The sequence below is a fragment of the Oratosquilla oratoria genome, chromosome 17 (genome assembly GCF_046742065.1).
Source record: "Oratosquilla oratoria isolate Oo_2021 chromosome 17, ASM4674206v1, whole genome shotgun sequence".
NCBI classification, from domain to species: Eukaryota; Metazoa; Arthropoda; class Malacostraca; order Stomatopoda; family Squillidae; genus Oratosquilla; species Oratosquilla oratoria.
Window position 1 is genome coordinate 59,360,170 of NC_134793.1, and position 18,979 is coordinate 59,379,148.

General features: G+C 35.0%; 1 protein-coding gene across 6 annotated transcripts in view; it reads right to left on the reverse strand.

Annotated features, from left to right (window-relative positions):
• ida (anaphase promoting complex subunit 5 ida) overlaps positions 1–18,979 on the reverse strand; it is a 334,874-nt gene that overhangs the window by 29,636 nt on the left and 286,259 nt on the right. For all 6 annotated transcript variants that reach the window (XM_076201024.1, XM_076201023.1, XM_076201022.1 and 3 more), the window contains exon 15: positions 15,661–15,780. In XM_076201024.1, the coding sequence (XP_076057139.1) occupies positions 15,661–15,780 (120 nt within the window). The remainder of the gene's footprint in view (positions 1–15,660; positions 15,781–18,979) is intronic.

Consider the following 18,979-nt stretch of genomic DNA (forward strand, 5'->3'; position numbering starts at 1 on the left):
TATATCTATCAATCTTGAATAGAAACAAATCAAATTAGTGGTACATGATCTTCCCTGTCTGAATCCAAATTGCCTCAGGTTCAGTATATTGTTCTCCTCCAGATATTTTGACCATCTATATTTGATAACTCTCACAAATTTTAACTATTGTACTCATTAGGGACACTGGTCTATAATTTATTGGGTCTTCCTTATTTCCTCCCTTACATATTCATACTATATTGGTATTTTTCCAGTCTCCTGGAAGTTTTCCTTCTATGAGTGAACATTTAACTATTTTCTATATTTTTCCTGTTAGTTCATCTATACATTCCTTTAGTATCCAGTTTACAACTCCGTCCGGGCCATGTGATTTGTTAACATCAAGCCTTAGTATTTGATTCCTTATTTTATTATATTTAATTCCTTCACTGGGGGAAATCTTACTTCATTTCTTTGGTCAAAGTTTTGTAGATTTTCTTTTTCTTTGGTGAACACAGATTTGAAATGTTTGTTCATATCTGCCATTTCTATATCCTCTGTGTATTCTCTATTACCTTGACATAATTTAAGTATTTCCTGTTTGTTTTTTAGTTTCCCATTTACTTTTTTATGAAATGATTTGGGTCGATCTTTACATTTATCTATTATGTCCTTTTCATATTTTTTTCTTCCCTATGTATTCTTACATATTCATTTCTTAGTATGGTGTACATTTTCTATTTCTCATTTTCCCCCCATCATTTCCACACTTTATCTCTTTTGTTTTTTGCCTCACGATTTTATGTATACCATTTCCTGTTTTTGTCTAGGTTCATACTTGTCCACTCCTTCATTATAGGTTTCCTTCCAAATTGTCCATTTCTCTTCCACCTTTGTTTCTTCATTATTAATTTTTTCCCAATTTGCTTCTTGAAAGAATTTTCTAAGTTTCCCAAAATCTGTTTTGTAGTATGTCAGTCTTCCTTTTCTGTGTTTTTAATTTATTTCTATAGTTGTTTCTTCTTTTAATTCTAGTTCTAGTGGTATGTGATAACTTTTTCTAATACTGTCTTGTATTCAATTTTATCCACAATTTTGGGTTCTGATGTGAATATCAAATCCAATCTTGATGGTTCATAATTATTTCTATATCTGGTATTTTCCTTGACCCATTGTGTCATTTCCAGTAATATGTTTCCCCAGTGATCTTCTCCACCTTCCACAGTCATTTCTTCCCAACATGTTTCTTTTGAGTTAAAATCACCCATAATTACCAGATTTCCTTCTTTCTTTAGTGTTTCATTTAGTGTCTGTCTTGTGTCTTCCAGCATTTTGGAGTGTTCATTTTCAATCCATGCATCAGTTTTTGGCGGGACATAAATCACTGCATACTTTCTATTTTTCATTTCTATCCTCAACTCTTATCATAATCAACTCCTCCTGTGATTTTTGTTGGTTAGTAACATGACTCCTCCACCCTGCTTTGTTTCTCTCTTTCTGATCCAACAATTGTATAAGCCTTAATCTATACTATTTGGTGGTAATGATCCTTTCAATTTCGTCTCCACAGTCCCCATTATATCTGTTTTTTCTTGTTCTGGGTAGTCATTTAGTTCATCTATTCCTGATATCAATCCATCTATGTTGGTGTATGTGTGTGTGTTTACTACTGGACATGACCAGTGAATACACAATGACTCAATGGGTTAAAGAGAATGCCAGATATAGAAATAATGAAGAACCGTCGAGACTAGACTTAATATTTATGTCAGAGCCTGAAATTATTGACAAAATGGAATATAAGACACTAATTGAAAAGAGTGACCACATACTAATTGAGCTCGAACTAAAAGAGGAAATTTATTTGGTAAGAAATGAGAAACACAGAAAAGGAAGACTAATGTTTAACAAAATAGATTTTGGGAAACTTAGAATATTCTTTCAAAAAGCGAGTTGGGAAAACTTCTTTAATGAAGAAATGCAGATGGAAGAGAAATGGACAATATTAAAAGAAATCTATAATGAAGAAAAACAGGAAAAAGTGTATGTTAAGTGCTGGTACTACAAAAAATGTAGTGAGGCAAAAGATAGAAGAGACAAAGCTTGGAAAAGATGGAAAAAAAACAGGTTAATGGCATATATCAAACTAAGAAATATGTAAAAATACAAAGGGAAGAAAAAAGAAATTATGAAAAAGACATAATAGACAAATGTAAGGATCAATCTAAATTATTCTACAGATACGTAAATAGTAAATTAAAAAATAAACAAGAAATAGTGAAAATACGTCAAGGGAATACAGAATATATAGAAATATCTGAAATTATGAACATTTCAAATCTGTATTTACAAAAGAAATGGACCAAACACTTGGAAGAAAATAAAATAATTAACCCCAAACAATTTGCCTTTAGACGTGGAAGATCGTGTACCACAAACTTAATATGCTTTTACTCGAGATTAATTGAGATAATACAAGAAAGAGATGGCTGGGCAGATTGCACCTTCTTGGACTTGCAAAAGACATTTGACAAAGTACCGAATAAAAAATTAATAAGAAAAATTGAAACAATAGGAGGAATACAAGGTAAGCTACTGGAATGGATGAAGAATTTCTTAAGTGGGAGAAAAATGAGAGTGGTACTTAGAGACAAAAATTCAAACTGGGAAGATGTGAAGAGTGGCATCCCGCAAGGCTCTGTATTGGCTCCTTTAATGTTTGCCATATATATAAATGTAAGAACAGAAGAAGATTGCAGATCACTACAGGAAGACCTGGACAGAATATGGAAATGGAGTCAGAGATGTGAGATGAACTTCAGCATTAAGAAATGTAGTATAATGGAATTTGGAAAAAGCAAAAATAGAATATTGGGTCAATACAAAATTGGAAACAAGGAAGTCAAAAAAGTTGATTTGGAAAGGGACCTGGGAGTGATCACCTCAAGTGACTTGACACCTGATAAACATGTCAATAGATTATTTGGAAAGACATTTAACTTATTAAGACTACATGGATGAAGAAATGGTCAAGAAAATAGTGTAAACATTAATAAGACCTAAACTAGAGTATGCTGCAACACTATGGGCACCTAGCACAAAAAAGAACATAAGAAAATTAGAAAGAATCCAATGAACATCAACAAAAATGGCACCTACACTATCAAATTTGACATATGAACAAAGATTGGATAAATTACATCTATCAACACTGGAACAGAGAAGAGAAAGAGGTGATTTGTTCACCATTTACAGAATTATGAAAAGGATGGAAATTCTTGATAGAGACAACTTATTAAAATGGGACAGAAGAGAAACAAGAGGACACAAAAAGAAGCCAAAGGACAGTTACAGAAGAAAACTGAAAAAGAATAGTTTCCCACATGGAGTGATTGATGTCTGAAAGAAACTAAACGGAGAAACAGTGAGTGCCAAAAATATACACAATTTTAAGAATAAACTGGATGTGGAGAGATACGAAAATGGGTCACTACAAGCATAGCTCTCGTCCTGTATAATACAACAAGGTAAATACACAATTGGGATGAAGAAAAGGGAGAAAGATCCCCCTAATGAAAGAAATCACATGGCCTGGATGGAATTGCAAAATGGATACAAAAGGAATGTATGGATGAACTAACGAATAAAACATATAAGATAATAGATTGCTCACTCAAAGAAGGAAAGGTACCGCAAGACTGGGAAAATGCCAATATTGTGCCAATATATAAAGGGGAGATAAGGAAGACCCAACAAACTATAAACCAGTCTCCCTTACAAGCACAATAGCTAAATTATTGCAAGTATATTGGTATACTAGGTTCACATTCTGCTCTTTATTACTAGGTTGGAGGTTCATCTGGACTTGTAAAGGTGAAGTTGAAAAGATTAGTAAAAATGTAAAAATTAGAAATATAGATAAGAGCAGTGCAATGGAAGGTGAAGATATTTATTTCCATGTATTTAATGAGGGAGGAGATGACAACCTCCACCGATTAGCAAGTCTAGAGGAAAAACTAGCGAAAATTAATGAACAGTGGGAGGTTAGGTTCAGTCAACTTACATGGATTACACAAAGAGTTCATAAATTGGAAGAACTAAAGGAGAACCAAAACCTAAATAAAGAAATAAAAGAATTAGAAAGATAGTTAAAAGAAATAAAGGATGAGAATGAGGAATTAAAGAGGAATAATAATGAGAATAAAGAGTCCATAGAAAAAGAGGTAAATGGTTGGAAAAAGGTTCAGGAAAATAGCAAAATTGAATTTAGAGATATAGTGAAACAACAGATGAAGGAACACACTAAGGACACAGCTATTAAAATGATGAGAGAGAAGGACATTATAGTAAGAGACTTAGCAGATAAAAAGAAATGTATAATTATGTTAGGAATGGAAGAGAAACATAATCCAAATAGGAATACAAGAGTAAGAGAGGATAAAGAAAGAGTGAACAGAGTACTAAAAATATTTCAAGAAGGTGAACAGGAAATAGGGAAAGAAATTGAAGAAATATGTAGACTTCAGAAATACAGTATAGACAAGACCAGACCAATTAAGGTTAAATTCAGGTCACAAACGACAGCAGAGAATGTCTTATCAAAAACAGGAAAACTAGCAGGAAGTGATCAGTACAAACAGGTATGGATAAAAGGAAACATGAATAAAGAGGAAAAAGAGGAGGAAAAAACAAAAAGAATCAAAGCTAGGGGAAAAAAATGAGAACAGAACAGAGTCAAAGAGAAATTCTATTGGAGAGTAGTGGATATGAAAAAGAGGAAATTGCTCACAGGAGAGAAAAATGGAAGGGAAACAGAAAACAGGATGGAGGTAACAGAAAATTAAAAGTGTCCTTCATAAATATAGATGGATTAATAACAGGCTTGAATGAAATGAATGATTACCTGATGGAAAAGGAACCAGACATAATGGGAATTGTGGAGGCAAAATTGAAAGGTCCATTACCACCCAACAGTGTAGAACATGGTGTATATAATTATTGGATTAGAAACAGAGAAGTAAAATAAGGTGGTGGAGTTATGTTCCTGACTAAGGATATAAATGTGAGGAATGTTACATATGGGAAGAATAGAGTGGAAATGATAATGATGGAAATAGAGGACAGGGACAAGAAGAGCAGGAAGTTTGTGGTAAATTATGTGCCTCCTAAAATGACTTCGTGGGAAGAGATAGAACACAAAAATATGTTAGAAGACACAAGGCAATACTAAATAAGATAATGGAAGATGGATTGAGAATAGTTATAATGGGTGACTTTAATTGTAAAGAAATCTGCTGGGAAGAGATGACAGTGAAGGGTGGAGAAGACCTATGGGGAAATGTACTACTTGATATGATTATAGTACATACAATGACGCAATGGATACAAGAGAATACTAGGTATAGAAATGAGGAAGAGCCATCGAGACTTGACCTAATAATCACATCAGAACCTGAAATAGTGGACAAGATTGAATATAAGACACCACTAAGTAAAAGTGACCACATATTAGTAGAACTGGAACTAAATGAAGAAAAATACATGAGAAAAAAAAAAACAATATAGAAAGGGAGGAATGTATGGAAAAACAAATTTTGATCAAATAAGAGATTCTTTTTCAAAAAACAGACTGGGAAAGGATATACAAAGAGGAAACAATAGTAGAAAAGAAATGGAAAATTTTGACAACAATTTATAAAGGAGTGGAAAAGTATGTTCCAAGACAAAAACAAGAAAAAGGATATGTAAAATGTTGGTACAACAAAAGATGTAGAGAGTTAAAAGATAAAAGGGATAAAGCTTGGATAAAATGGAGGAAAGAAAAAAAAATGGAAAATATATACTGATTATAGGAATGAATATGTACAAGTGAGCAGAGAGAAAAAAAAAAAAAGAGAAAACACAAAAAGGATGTCACAAAAAATGTAAAGATAAACCAAAACTATTCTATACATTTGTAAACAACAAACTGAAAAACAAACAAGAATTAGAGAAACTACGACAAGGAGGAATAGAATACACAGAGGAAATAGAAATGGCAGAAATTATGAACAAGCATTTTAAATCAGTGTTTATGAGGGAGAATATACAACTGAGAGATGACGATTGGGAAGGGAAAGTTCCCCCTATGGAAGAAATAGAAGTAACAAAGAATGAAATAATGAATCACTTGAGTAATCTTGATGTCAGAAAATCACATGGACCAGATGAAATGGCAAACTGGATTTTGAAAGAATGCAGGGTTGAACTAACAGACAAAATACAAAGTCTAATAAGCAGTTCATTGAAGGAAGGAAAAGTTCCAGAAGATTGGAAAAGAGTAAATATAGTACCAATATATAAGGGGGGAACAAAGAAGACCCTACTAACTATAGACTGATCTCTCTTATAAGTATGGTAGAAAAAAATTGTGAAAGAATTATCAAAATTAGATGGGTAAGGCATTTGGAAAAAAACAATGTACTAAATCCGAGGCAGTTTGGATTTAGATGAGGAAGATCATGTGTCACAAACTTGATGTGTTTCTATTCAAGACTAATAGATATAATACAGGAAAGAAATAGATGGGCTGATTGTGCATTTCTAGACCTGAAAAAAGTTTTTGATAAAGTGCCACATAAGAAATTGCTAAAGAAATTACAAACTGTAGGAGGAATACAGAGCAAACTACTTAAGTGGATGAAAGACTTCTTGCATGAAAGGAAAATGAGAGTGGTGATAAGAGACAATTGGGATGAGGAGATTAGTGGAGTTTCACAAGGAATAGTACTGGCCCCAATAATGTTTGCTATATATATAAATGATATGGATGAAGGAAATGAAAGTTATATGAGCTTCTTCGCAGACGATGCTAAAATGTTGAAAAAAGTGAATACCGAAGAAGATTGTGAATCACTGCAAAGTGATCTCAATAAAGTATGGGAATGGAGTAGGAAGTGGGAGATGGAATTCAACATTAAGAAGTGTAGTAGTGTAGTATAATGGAATTTAGAAGACGCCAAAAAAGAATAGTGGGATCATATACATTGGGAGAGGAAGAAATTAAAAAGTGGAAATAGAGAAGGCCCTAGGAGTCATTATTATGAATAATATGTCCCCTGAGAAACATATAACAAAATTTTTGGAGAAACTTATAATTTGATAAGAACAATTAAAGCAGCATTTACATACCTGGATGAAGAAATGGTGAAGAGAATACTAGTCACTTTAATATGACCAAAATTGGAGTATGCAGTGACGACGTGGTCACCAAGTACAAAAAAATGTATAACAATACTTGAAAGAACACAAAGAGCAATTATGAAATTGGCTCCAATGCTCTCAGAACTATCATATGAGGAGAGGCTGGCAAAACTTGAGTTACAGACATTAGAGCAAAGAAGAGAGAGAGAAGACTTGATGACTATTTATACATATATCAAGGCTTTTCCCCCTTACAAGGGAGGTAGCCAAAAAGGAAAGGCATAAAATTATTCCCACTCATTCCATCCCTGAATACACTCCACACCCCTCCACCCTCCCTCTCATCTTAGCACTTCCTGGATGACGCATCATCCCATGCATAAAGGAGAAGACAGGGAGAAATCCCTTCAGGCTGCGTCAAAATTTGTTCACACATACTACCTCACCCCCCATCCCCGCCCATTCCACCTCATGCATCACAACATCATCCATATACAACCATTCTCCATTCACCCGTCTTCTGTCCTCTCCCGTCCTTCCTCAACAGACATTCCCCTCTTCCCCAAAGCCCCTTTCACCCCATCCATCCACCTCATCCTAGGACGTCCCCTCATGTTCACTCCCTCCACATCTGCCTTCCATACCTCTTTTACTAGTCTTTCTTCACTCATTCTTTCCATGTGTCCAAACTATCCTAATACTCTTCCATCAACCCTATCTCCCAACCCCCTTTCCACCCCTGTTCTCCTCCTCACCTCCTCATTTCTCTATCCAGCCTAGTAACCCCCATCATACTTCTCAGACACCTCATCTCAAAGTAGAAAAGAGGAGAATGAAGAATTAAAGAGGAATAGTAAAGAAAACAAAGAGGCCATAGCTAAAGAAGCTAAGGGTTGGAAGACAATCCAAGAAAACAGTAAAGTTGCATTTACTGACATAATTAAACAGCAAATGAATGAACAAACTGAAAACTCAGTTATCAAAGTGATGAGACAGAAGGAGAATATAGTAAGAGACTTAGCAGATAAAAAAAAAAAAGTATAATTATATTAGGAATGGAAGAGAAACACAACCCAGATAGAACCACAAGAATCAATGAGGAAAATGAAAAAGTAAGCAGATTACTACAATTAGTTCAGGAAGATGAACCTGAAATCATAAAACAAATTGAAGAGAAGTTTAGACTCGGAAAGTATAGTACAGATAAGACCAGACCAATTAAGATTAACCACTTCAATACGGGACTTAAATCTCGCGGGCAGCAGCCAATGCCAGCCGTACGACGTAACGAAATAATATTCGCATCATAAAATATAGTCGCCGCTTATATCGATCGTTCTCTCTTTCACCCGCGAATTTTGAAAACCACAGAGAATGGGATTAAGGGCGCATTTGGGAGAATGTAAAAACACAGGGGCGACTACAATAAATATAATCAAGACGCCGATATGGCAGCGTCGCGAATCCACTTGCTCCTCATGACGCCTACATGTGCGGCACCGTATGGAAGGGGTTAAATTCAGGTCACAAACGACGGCAGAGAATATCTTAACAAAAACAGGGAAACTAGCAGCAAGTGAACAATAAAAAAAGGTATGGATAAAAAGGGAAATGAATAAAGAGGAAAGAGGGGAGGAAAAAATGAAAAGAAAACAAGCTAAGGAAAAAAACGAGAACAGAACAGAGTCAGAAAAAGAGAAATTCTATTGGAGAGTAGTGAATATGAAAGTAAGGAAATTCGAAATACTAAAGAAAAACAAGAGGGAAACAGAGAATACATTGGAAGTGGCAGAAAACTAAGAGTGTCTTACACATAGATGGATTAATTACAGGATTGAATGAGCTGCATGATTATCTGAAGGAAAAAGAACCAGACATAATGGGAATTGTAGAAACGAAATTAAAAGGGCCACTACCACCCAACAGTCTAGGATATGATGCATATAATTATTGGATTAGAAACAGAGAGACAAAGCAAGGGGGTGGAGTTATGTTCCTGACTAAGAAGGATATAAACGTGAGGTGTGTCACATATGGAAAGAATACAGTAGAGATGATTATGATCGAAGTGGAAGACAGAAATAAGAAGAGCAGAAAGTTTGTGATAAATTATGTGCCTCCAAAAACAGCCTCGTGGGAAGAGAGTGAACATAAAAGTATGTTAGAGGACACAAAGATAACATTAAATAAGATAATGGAAGATGGAGGAAGAATAGTTATGATGGGCGACTTTAATTGCAAAGAAGTCTGCTGGGAAGAGATGACAGTAAAGGGTGGAGACGGCTCATGGGAAATGTTCTACTTGAGATGATTATTGACCATACAATGACACAGTGGATACAGGAGAACACTAGGTATAGAAATGAAGAAGAACCATCGAGACTAGACCTAATAATCACATCTGAACCTAGAATAGTAGAAAAGATTGAATATAAAACACTAATAAGTAAAAGCGACCATATACTGATTGAACTGGAACTAAATGAGGAAAAATACATGAAAAGAAATGAACAATATAGAAAAGAAAGAGTGATGTATGAAAAAACAAACTTTGATAAAATAAGAGAATTCTTTCAAAAAGAAAACTGGGAAGGAATATACAAAGAAGAAACATCAGTGGAAGAGAAATGGAATATTTTGACAAAAATTTATATAAAAAAAAAAAAAAAAGGAGTGGAAAAGTATGTCCCAAGACAAAAACAAAAGAATATGTAAAGTGCTGGTACAACAAAAGTTGGAGGGAGTTAAAAGACAAAAGAGACAAAGCTTGGACCAAACGGAAAAAATTCAGAAGACCTGAAAAATGGAAAATATATACTTGTTATAGAAATAAATATGTACAAGTGTGCAGAGGGGAAAAGAGAAAATATGAAAAAGATGTCATAGAAAAATGTAAAGATCAACTAAAACTATTCTACAGATTTGTAAACAGCAAACTGAAAAACAAACAAGATTTGGAGAAATTAAGACAATGAGGAGATGAATACGCAGAGGAAATTGAAATGGCAGAAATTATGAACAAGCATTTTAAATCAGTGTTTACAAGGGAGAACATACAACCTGAAGAGATCGAATGGAAAGAGAAAGTCCCCCCCCCCCCATGAAAGAAATAGAACTAAGAATGAAATATTGAAACACTTGAGTAATCTTGATGTCAGAAAATCACATGGACCACATGAAATAACAAACTGGATTTTGAAAGAATGCAGGAATGAACTGGCAGACAAAATACATAGCATAATAAATAGTTCCTTGAAAGAAGGAAAAGTTCCAGAAGATTGGAAAAAAGCAAATATAGTACTTACATATAAAGGGGGAAATAAAGAAGACCCTACCAACTGTAGACCAGTCTCTCTAACAAGTACAATAGCAAAAATATGTGAAAAAAATTGTCAAAAGTAGATGGGTAGAATATTAAGAAAAAACAGCGTGCTAAATCCAAGGCAATTTGGATTCAGACAAGGACAATCATGCGTCACCAATTTAATATGTTTCTATTCAAGGCTAATAGATATAATACAAGAAAGAGATGGATGGGCTGATTGTGCATTTCTAGACCTAAAAAAAACCTTTGACAAAGTACCACATAAGAAGTTGCTTAAGAAATTAGAAACTGAAGGAGGAATACAGGGCAAACTGCTTAAATGGATGGAAAACTTTTTGCAAGAAAAATGAGTAGTGATAAGAGACAAACACTCTAACTGGGATGAAGTAATAAGCGGTGTTCCACAAGGAACAGTTCTGGCCCCAAAAATGTTTGCTATATACATTAATGATATGGATGAAGAAATTGAAAGTTATATGAGCTTCTTTGCAGATGATGCAAAACTATTAAAAAAAGTGAACACGGAAGAAGATTGTGAGTCACTACAGAGTGATCTAAATAAAGTACAGGGATGGAGTAGGAAGTGGGAGATGGAGTTCAACACTAAAAAGTGTAGTATAATGGTATTTGGAAAAAGCAAAAACAGAATAACAGGATCATATAAATTGGGAGAAGAAGGAATAAAAAAAAGTAGAAAATGAGAAGGACCTGGGAGTCATTGTTATGAATAATATGTCACCTGAGAAACATATAAATAAGATTTTTGGAGAAACTTATAATTTAATAAGAACAATCAAAGTGGCATTTACATACCTGGATGAAGAAATGGTGAAGAAAATTTTTAATCACTCTAATAAGACCAAGACTGGAATATGCAGCAACGATATGGTCACCAAGTACAAAAAAATGTATAAAAAAAACTTGAAAGAATACGAAGAGCAATTACAAAATTGGCACCAACACTCTCAAAACTATCATATGAAGAAAGACTAGCAAAACTTGAACTACAGACACTAGAGCAAAGAAGAGAGAGAGGAGATTTGATAGCTATTTACAGAATCATGAAAGGCATAGAAATTATTGATAGAGAGAATCTGATAAAATGGGATGATAGAAATACAAGAGGACACGGAAAGAAAATCAAGAAAGACAGCTATAGAAGAGATGTGAAAAAGAACAGCTTTCCTCACAGAGTAATAGACAGTTGGAACAAGTTAGATGAGAAAGTGGTGTGTGCAAAAACAATACATAATTTTAAAAATAGTTTAGATAAAATGAGATATGAAGATGGGACACCACGAGCATAGCTCCCCTTCCCATAAAATACAACTAGGTAAATACATTCAAACTGCTTCTTTCTTCCTCTCTTATGTTATAGAATCATGAAGGGCATGGAAATTATTGGTAGAGAAGATCTAATAAAATGGGATAGTAGAGATACAAGTGGACATGGAAAGAAAATCAAGAAAGACAATTATAGAAGAGAATACATTTCTATCAAACCTTTGGTATGTCTTTGGGGTCTCGTTCAAGCACGTTTTTTTTTTTTTTTTTTTTTTCTTGTTTTTTTTTTTTCTATTACTCCAAGTGGGAACTCAATTGTACTTACATTGAGACATCTCTTTGTAGGTTCCTTTTCCCTCAATCCTTCTTATTTTTTCCATTGTCACTGATCATGCAAAATGAACAAAGATACAAAGACTACATTGTCGATCACTTTAACTACAAAACTCCCCATTTTATGTATGTGTGTATTTACCTAGTTGTATTATACAGGGAGGGAGCTATGCTCATGGTGACCCGTCTTTGTATCTTTCAGCATCAAGTTTTTTTTTTAAATCTTGAATAGTATTTGCACACACTATTTCTTCATCTAAGTTATTCCAGATATCCAGCACTCTGTGTGGGAAGCTATTTTTTTCAGATCTCTTCTATAGTTATCCTTTTTGAGTTTCTTTTCATGACCTCTTGTTTTTCCATTGTCATTTTTTAGTAAGTCATTCCTATCAAAGGATTTCTATCCCTTTCATGATTCTAAAGATAGTCAGTAGATCACCTCTTTCTCTTCTCTGCTCCAGTGTTGGTAGTTCCAATTTTTATAATCTTTGTTCGTATGTTAATTTGGAAAGAGCTGGTGCCAACTTTGTCGTTGCTCTCTGCATTCTTTCTAATTTCCTTATATTCTTTTCAGTACTGGGTGTCCATAGTGTTGCTGTGTATTCCAGTTTTGGTGTAATCAATGTAACTAATATTTTTTTCAATCACTTCTTCATCCAAATAGTCAAATGCCACTTTCATTGACCTTAATAGGATATACAATAAGGTATGCACAAATTAATCATGGTCTATGGGCCTGGAAAAAGCAAGAAGAGAGTGCAAGGATAGGAGCAAATGGAGCCTTCTGTCAAGGCCATCCCCTGGAGGGGGAGGGGGGGGAGTTCCTAGGAACAGGCATCAGACTCAGACATTGTAGATATAGTAGGCTCTGAACTTCTGACTCCACCAATCCAAGTCCTGCGGTTCCTGCTGTTCCTCTTCAGGCTACTCTATATCAGATGGGGAAATCTGGGGCTGGCCACTGGGGCTGGGTGGTTCATCAATGGAGCCCTCAGAATATTCCGTTTCTGAATCATCCGACTCAAGCTGGAAAGTGGGGATGTTGCTTGAAGCAGTATAATCCCTGCTGGTTGATGGTTGTGGTTGTAGTAGTGGTGGACAAGTGGCAGGAGCTGCATTGGGTGGGGGGGTCAAGGTTTTTTATAAAAAAAAAAAAAACGTTTTTTTTATAAAAAAAAACGCATTTTTTTTTTTAGTTGCATCTATAACAGTGATACACTTACAGAATACATAGGGTGTGAAATATGGAAAGGGAAGTGCTCATGGATACCTGGAATGGTTAATTTACAATGTAGTGTGTAACTGAAGTAAAATGGAAGAAAACAATGACAGGAGAGAAAAACTACAATGTGGTTGTCCGTGGTGTTACAATATAAGCATGTACCCAGAGCCATCTACCGGCACAATGGCAAAATGCAAACATAGGTTTCAGATCACCAAGAGGCAAGAAAAGGTTTCTACTTGATAATGACTATGAGGGTCATCTCTTTGGATTTAGTGGGTACAAAAGAAGACTCTTTAGGAGAGTTATTGATATAGAGAGGGACATGAGAAATATGAATGAATCAGGGAAGCAGGAAACTATTGATCTGTGGAAGATGAATAAAGATCTAAACAAGGAAGTGACTTAAAAGAGTAAACAGAAATAAAGAGATAAGTGCACTAAAAAAAATAGAACTAGCTGAGTTAAAATGTGAAAATGAGAGGTTGAAAAATAATGAAACCAATGACACAAATAACAAGACCATAAGGAAATAGATGAATGGATAAAAGCAATGACTGGGGAAGCAGGAAAAAGAATAAGAGAAGACGATCTGCAACAGCTCAGGAATTATTGGAAAAAAGACAAGAAAAAGGATGAGGTAATTTTTAAATAGTTCATCAACAAATGCAGAAGGCTGAAGATGCTGTCATTAAGATAATTAAGGAAAAAGAAAATCTCGTAAGAGATACAGTAGACAAAAAAAAAAGTGTGTAGTAATATATGGTCTAAAGGAAAAACCAAGACCAAAATTGGTTCCTGAGAGAAAAAGAGGACAAAGAATTGGCAAGAAATGTTCTAAAAGTAGTACATACATACATACATATACCAAGGCTTTTTCCCCCTTACAAGGGGGGTAGCCAAAAAGAAAAAGGCATAAAATCATTCCCACCCATTCCATCCCTGAATACACTCCACACCCCTCCACCCTCCCTCTTATCTTAGCACCTCCTGAATGACGGGTCATCCCTGCACCTTGTCCGCTGCCATGGGTCAGAAGCAGTGTCGCAAGACACAGCACATCCACAGCAAGGCCGCTTCATTAAATCGGCGACCCCCCCTCTCTGTCCCCCCATTGCATAAAATGAGAGGACGGGGAGAAATCCCTCCGGGCTGCGTCAAAATTTGCTCACACACACTACCTCACCCCCCATCCCACCTCATGCAATCACATCATCATCCATATACAACCATTCTCCATTCACCCGTCTTCTGTCCTCTCCCGTCCTTCCTCAACAGACATTCCCCTCTTCCCCAAAGCCCCCTTCACCCCATCCATCCACCTCATCCTAGGATGTCCCCTCATGTTCACTCCCTCCACATCTAATAGTAGTACAAGATGAAAAACTCTCTGGAAAGACGCACAATGCGGGGTGATCTAACTGAGGTGTTTAAGTGGATCAAAGGGTTTAACACGGGTCATGCAAACAAGGCCATCATATTAAAACAACAGGGCAGGACTCGCAGTAATGGATTTAAATTGGATAAATTTAGATTTAAGAAGGAAATAGGCAAGAACTGGTTTACTAATAGGGTGGTCAATGAATGGAATAGACTTAGTAATCATGTATTGAGCACTGAAACTATCAGTTGTTTTAAGAAGCAGTTAGACAACTTTATGGATGAGGATGACAGGTGGTAATAGACATGGAAATACCTAGTGTAGGCCTTATGGTCTCTTGTAGTCTCCTTCCTTCTCATGTTCTTATGACCTCTTAAAGCCCTCCCATCTTTAATCAGGAGACCTCTTCTATTAATGCAATCTATCCCCTTTAGTGCCCTCGATACTATAATCATGTCACCTCTTTCTATTTGATCTTTCAAAGTTTGCCTACCCAGTGCTTTAAGTCTTTCCTTATATGATTTATCTGCCAGGCTGGGGACCAGTTTTGTTGCTGCCCTTTGTAATCTTTCCATCTTGCTTAATCCTCCACTTTGTGTGGGGGCCATATTACTGATGCACATTCCAGTCATGGACAGATCAGGGTTTCGATTATTTTTTCTTTTATCATCTCTTCCATCCATACAGAGAAATGCCTCTTTAATCTTCTCCAATATTCCACACGTCTCTCTCACAATTCTGCTGACTTGTCTGTCAGGTGACAGATCATCTTTTATCACCACTCCCAAATCTTTTGCCCCTTTTGTTTTGTATGTGTAAGGTTTTTATACTGTCAATAAAAACATCTGACCTGAAGCTGAAGAGTAGACTTCCACCTCACTATAGAACACAGTCTGTCATTAGGTAGAACAAACATTATAAATCATGCCAGATAAGGTTGGGCCCTCTGAATAAATAAGGATGAGATCTCACCTGAAGTTTGGCAGTGACGAGTCTTGCCCTGGCCTGATCATAAACAGATCCATTTGACAGCACAACAGAAAGGCCTCCTTCTACACTATCTTTAGCTTCTTGCACCAGGCCCAACTGCAGCTGTAATAAAATGAGGATAAAAAATTTGTAGATCATGGATAAGAATACGATAACTACTATTTAAAAATTAACCAAATGGATAACTGCTGTTATTGTTCATTAACTCCTTCAGCAGAGGCAACCAACCCTGCCTTACAAATCTCCACCCCCACCCATATCCTTAATCTCTTCAATATGAGTCAAATTGTCACACGCAGCATTGGATGCCTGATGTATGATGATTCAATGATGCATCACAAAACTAACTTTGTAAAATATAGTCATAGCTGTATTACTTGTTCTCTTTCACTCTGAATATTAATATCCACAGAAAATGCGATCAAGCCAGTTGAAAGAATATGGGGGTCACTCAGCTATAACTACAAAATAAAAATAATTAAGATATTGATGCTGGCATCCTTGTATACACACTCACATCTCATGATGCCTATGTAAGCATCATCATATGGTAGATGATGATATTGTTGTGTATTTACCTAATTGGAGTATACAGTAAAGGACCAACACTCATTGGATCCTGTCTCCTATTCTCTAACTTTCTAACATACCTAGACTCAAATTCATATATACAGTAGAAGCACAATTTAACAAACTAATTCAGCCAAGGTCCAGTCTGCTAAATTGAATTTTCCATTAAATTGAGCGAGTGAGCATTGGTGTAACAGTGTTGCCAGAGTGGATCATAACAATAATACATACCTAAAAATTCCCTAGTGTACACACACACACATACAGTATATATATTATTGTAAGTGAATTATAGGCAGCACAATCGTGAATTGCAAACGAACAGCAATGTGCAGTAATTTGTTGCAACATGTGTGTGTGTGTGTATTTACCTAGTTGTATTTTACGGGAAGGGGAGCTATGCTCGTGGTGTCCCGTCTTCATATCTCATTTTATCTAAACTACTTTTAAATTCATGTATTGTTTTTGCACACACCACTTTCTCATCTAACTTGTTCCAACTGTCTATTACTCTGTGAGGAAAGCTGTTCTTTTTCACATCTCTTCTATAGCTGTCTTTCTTGATTTTCTTTCCATGCCCTCTTGTATTTCTATCATCCCATTTTATCAGATTCTCTCTATCAATAATTTCTATGCCTTTCATGATTCTGTAAATAGTTATCAAATCTCCTCTCTTCTTTGCTCTAGTGTCTGTAGTTCAAGTTTTGCTAGTCTCTCTTCATATGATAGTTTTGAGAGTGTTGGTGCCAATTTTGTAATTGCTCTTTGTATTCTTTCAAGTTTTTTTTATACATTTTTTGTACTTGGTGACCATATCCTTGCTGCATATTCCAATCTTGGTCTTATTAGAGTGATTAGAATTTTCTTCACCATTTCTTCATTCAGGTATGTAAATGCCACTTTGATTGTTCTTATTAGATTATAAGTTTCTCCAAAAATCTTATTTATATGTTTCTCAGGTGACATATTATTCATAACAATGACTCCCAGGTCCTTCTCATTTTCTACTTTTTTTTATTCCTTCTTCTCCCAATTTATATGATCCTGTTATTCTGTTTTTGCTTTTTCCAAATTCCATTATACTACACTTTTTAGTGTTGAATTCCATCTCCCACTTCCTACTCTATTCCCATACTTTATTTAAATCACTCTGTAGTGACTCACAATCTTCTTCCGTGGTCACTTTTTTTAATAGTTTTGCATCATCTGCAAAGAAGCTCATATAACTTTCAATTTCTTCATCCATATCATTAATATATATAGCAAACATTATTGGGGCCAGAACTGTTCCTTGTGGAACACCGCTTATTATGTCATCCCATTTTGAGTGTTTGTCTCTTATCACTACTCTCATTTTTCTTTCTTGCAAAAAGTCTTCCATCCATTTAAGCAGTTTGCCCTGTATTCCTCCTTCAGTTTCTAATTTCTTAAGCAACTTCTTATGTGGTACTTTGTCAAAAGCTTTTTTTAGGTCTAGAAATGCACAATCAGCCCATCCATCTCTTTCTTGTATTATATCTATTAGCCTTGAATAGAAACATATTAAATTAGTGACACATGATTGTCCTTGTCTGAATCCAAATTGCCTTGGATTTAGCACGCTGTTTTTTCTAAATATTTTACCCATTTACTTTTGATAATTCTTTCACAAATTTTTGCTATTGTACTTGTTAGAGAGACTGGTCTATAGTTGGTAGGGTCTTCTTTATTTCCTCCTTTATATATAGGTACTATATTTGCTTTTTTCCAATCTTCTGGAACTTTTCCTTCTTTCAAGGAACTATTTATTATGCTATGTATTTTGTCTGCCAGTTCATTTCTGCATTCTTTCAAAATCCAGTCTGCTATTTCATGTGGTCCATGTGATTTTCTAACATCAAGATTACTCAAGTGTTTCATTATTTCATTCTTTGTTACTTCTATTTCTTTCATAGGAGGGACTTTCTCTTTCCATTCGATCTCTTCAGGTTGTATGTTCTCCCTTGTAAACACTGATTTAAAATGCTTGTTCATAATTTCCACCATTTCTATTTCCTGTGTATTCAACTCCTCCTTGTCTTCATTTCTCCAAATCTTGTTTGTTTTTCAGTTTGTTGTTTATAAATCTGTAAAATAGTTTTGGTTGATCTTTACATTTTTCTATGACATCTTTTTCATATTTTCTCTTTTCCTCTCTGCACGCTTGTACATATTCATTTCTATAACAAGTATATATTTTCCATTTTTCAGGTCTTGTATTTCTTTCATTTGGTCCAAGCTTTATCTATTTTGTCTTATAACTCTCTACAGCTTTTGTTGTATCAGCACTTTATATATATATATATATATATATATATATATATATATTTTTTTTTTTTTTTTTTTTTTTTTATAAATTCTTGTCAAAATATTCCATTTCTCTTCTGCTGTTGTTTCTTCTTTGTATATTCCTTCCCAGTTTTCTTTTTGAAGGAATTCTCTTATTCTATCTAAGTTTGTTTTTTCATACATCATTCTTCCTTTTCTATATTGTTAATTTCTTTTCATGTATTTTTCCTCATTTAGTTCCATTTCAATCAATATGTGGTCACTTTTACTTACTGGCGTTTTATATTCAATCTTTTCCACTATTCTAGGTTCAGATGTGATTATTAAGTCTAGTCTCGATGGTTCTTCTTCATTTCTATACTTAGTGTTCTCCTGTATCCACTGTGTCATTGTATGGTCAATAATTATCTCAAGTAGAACATTT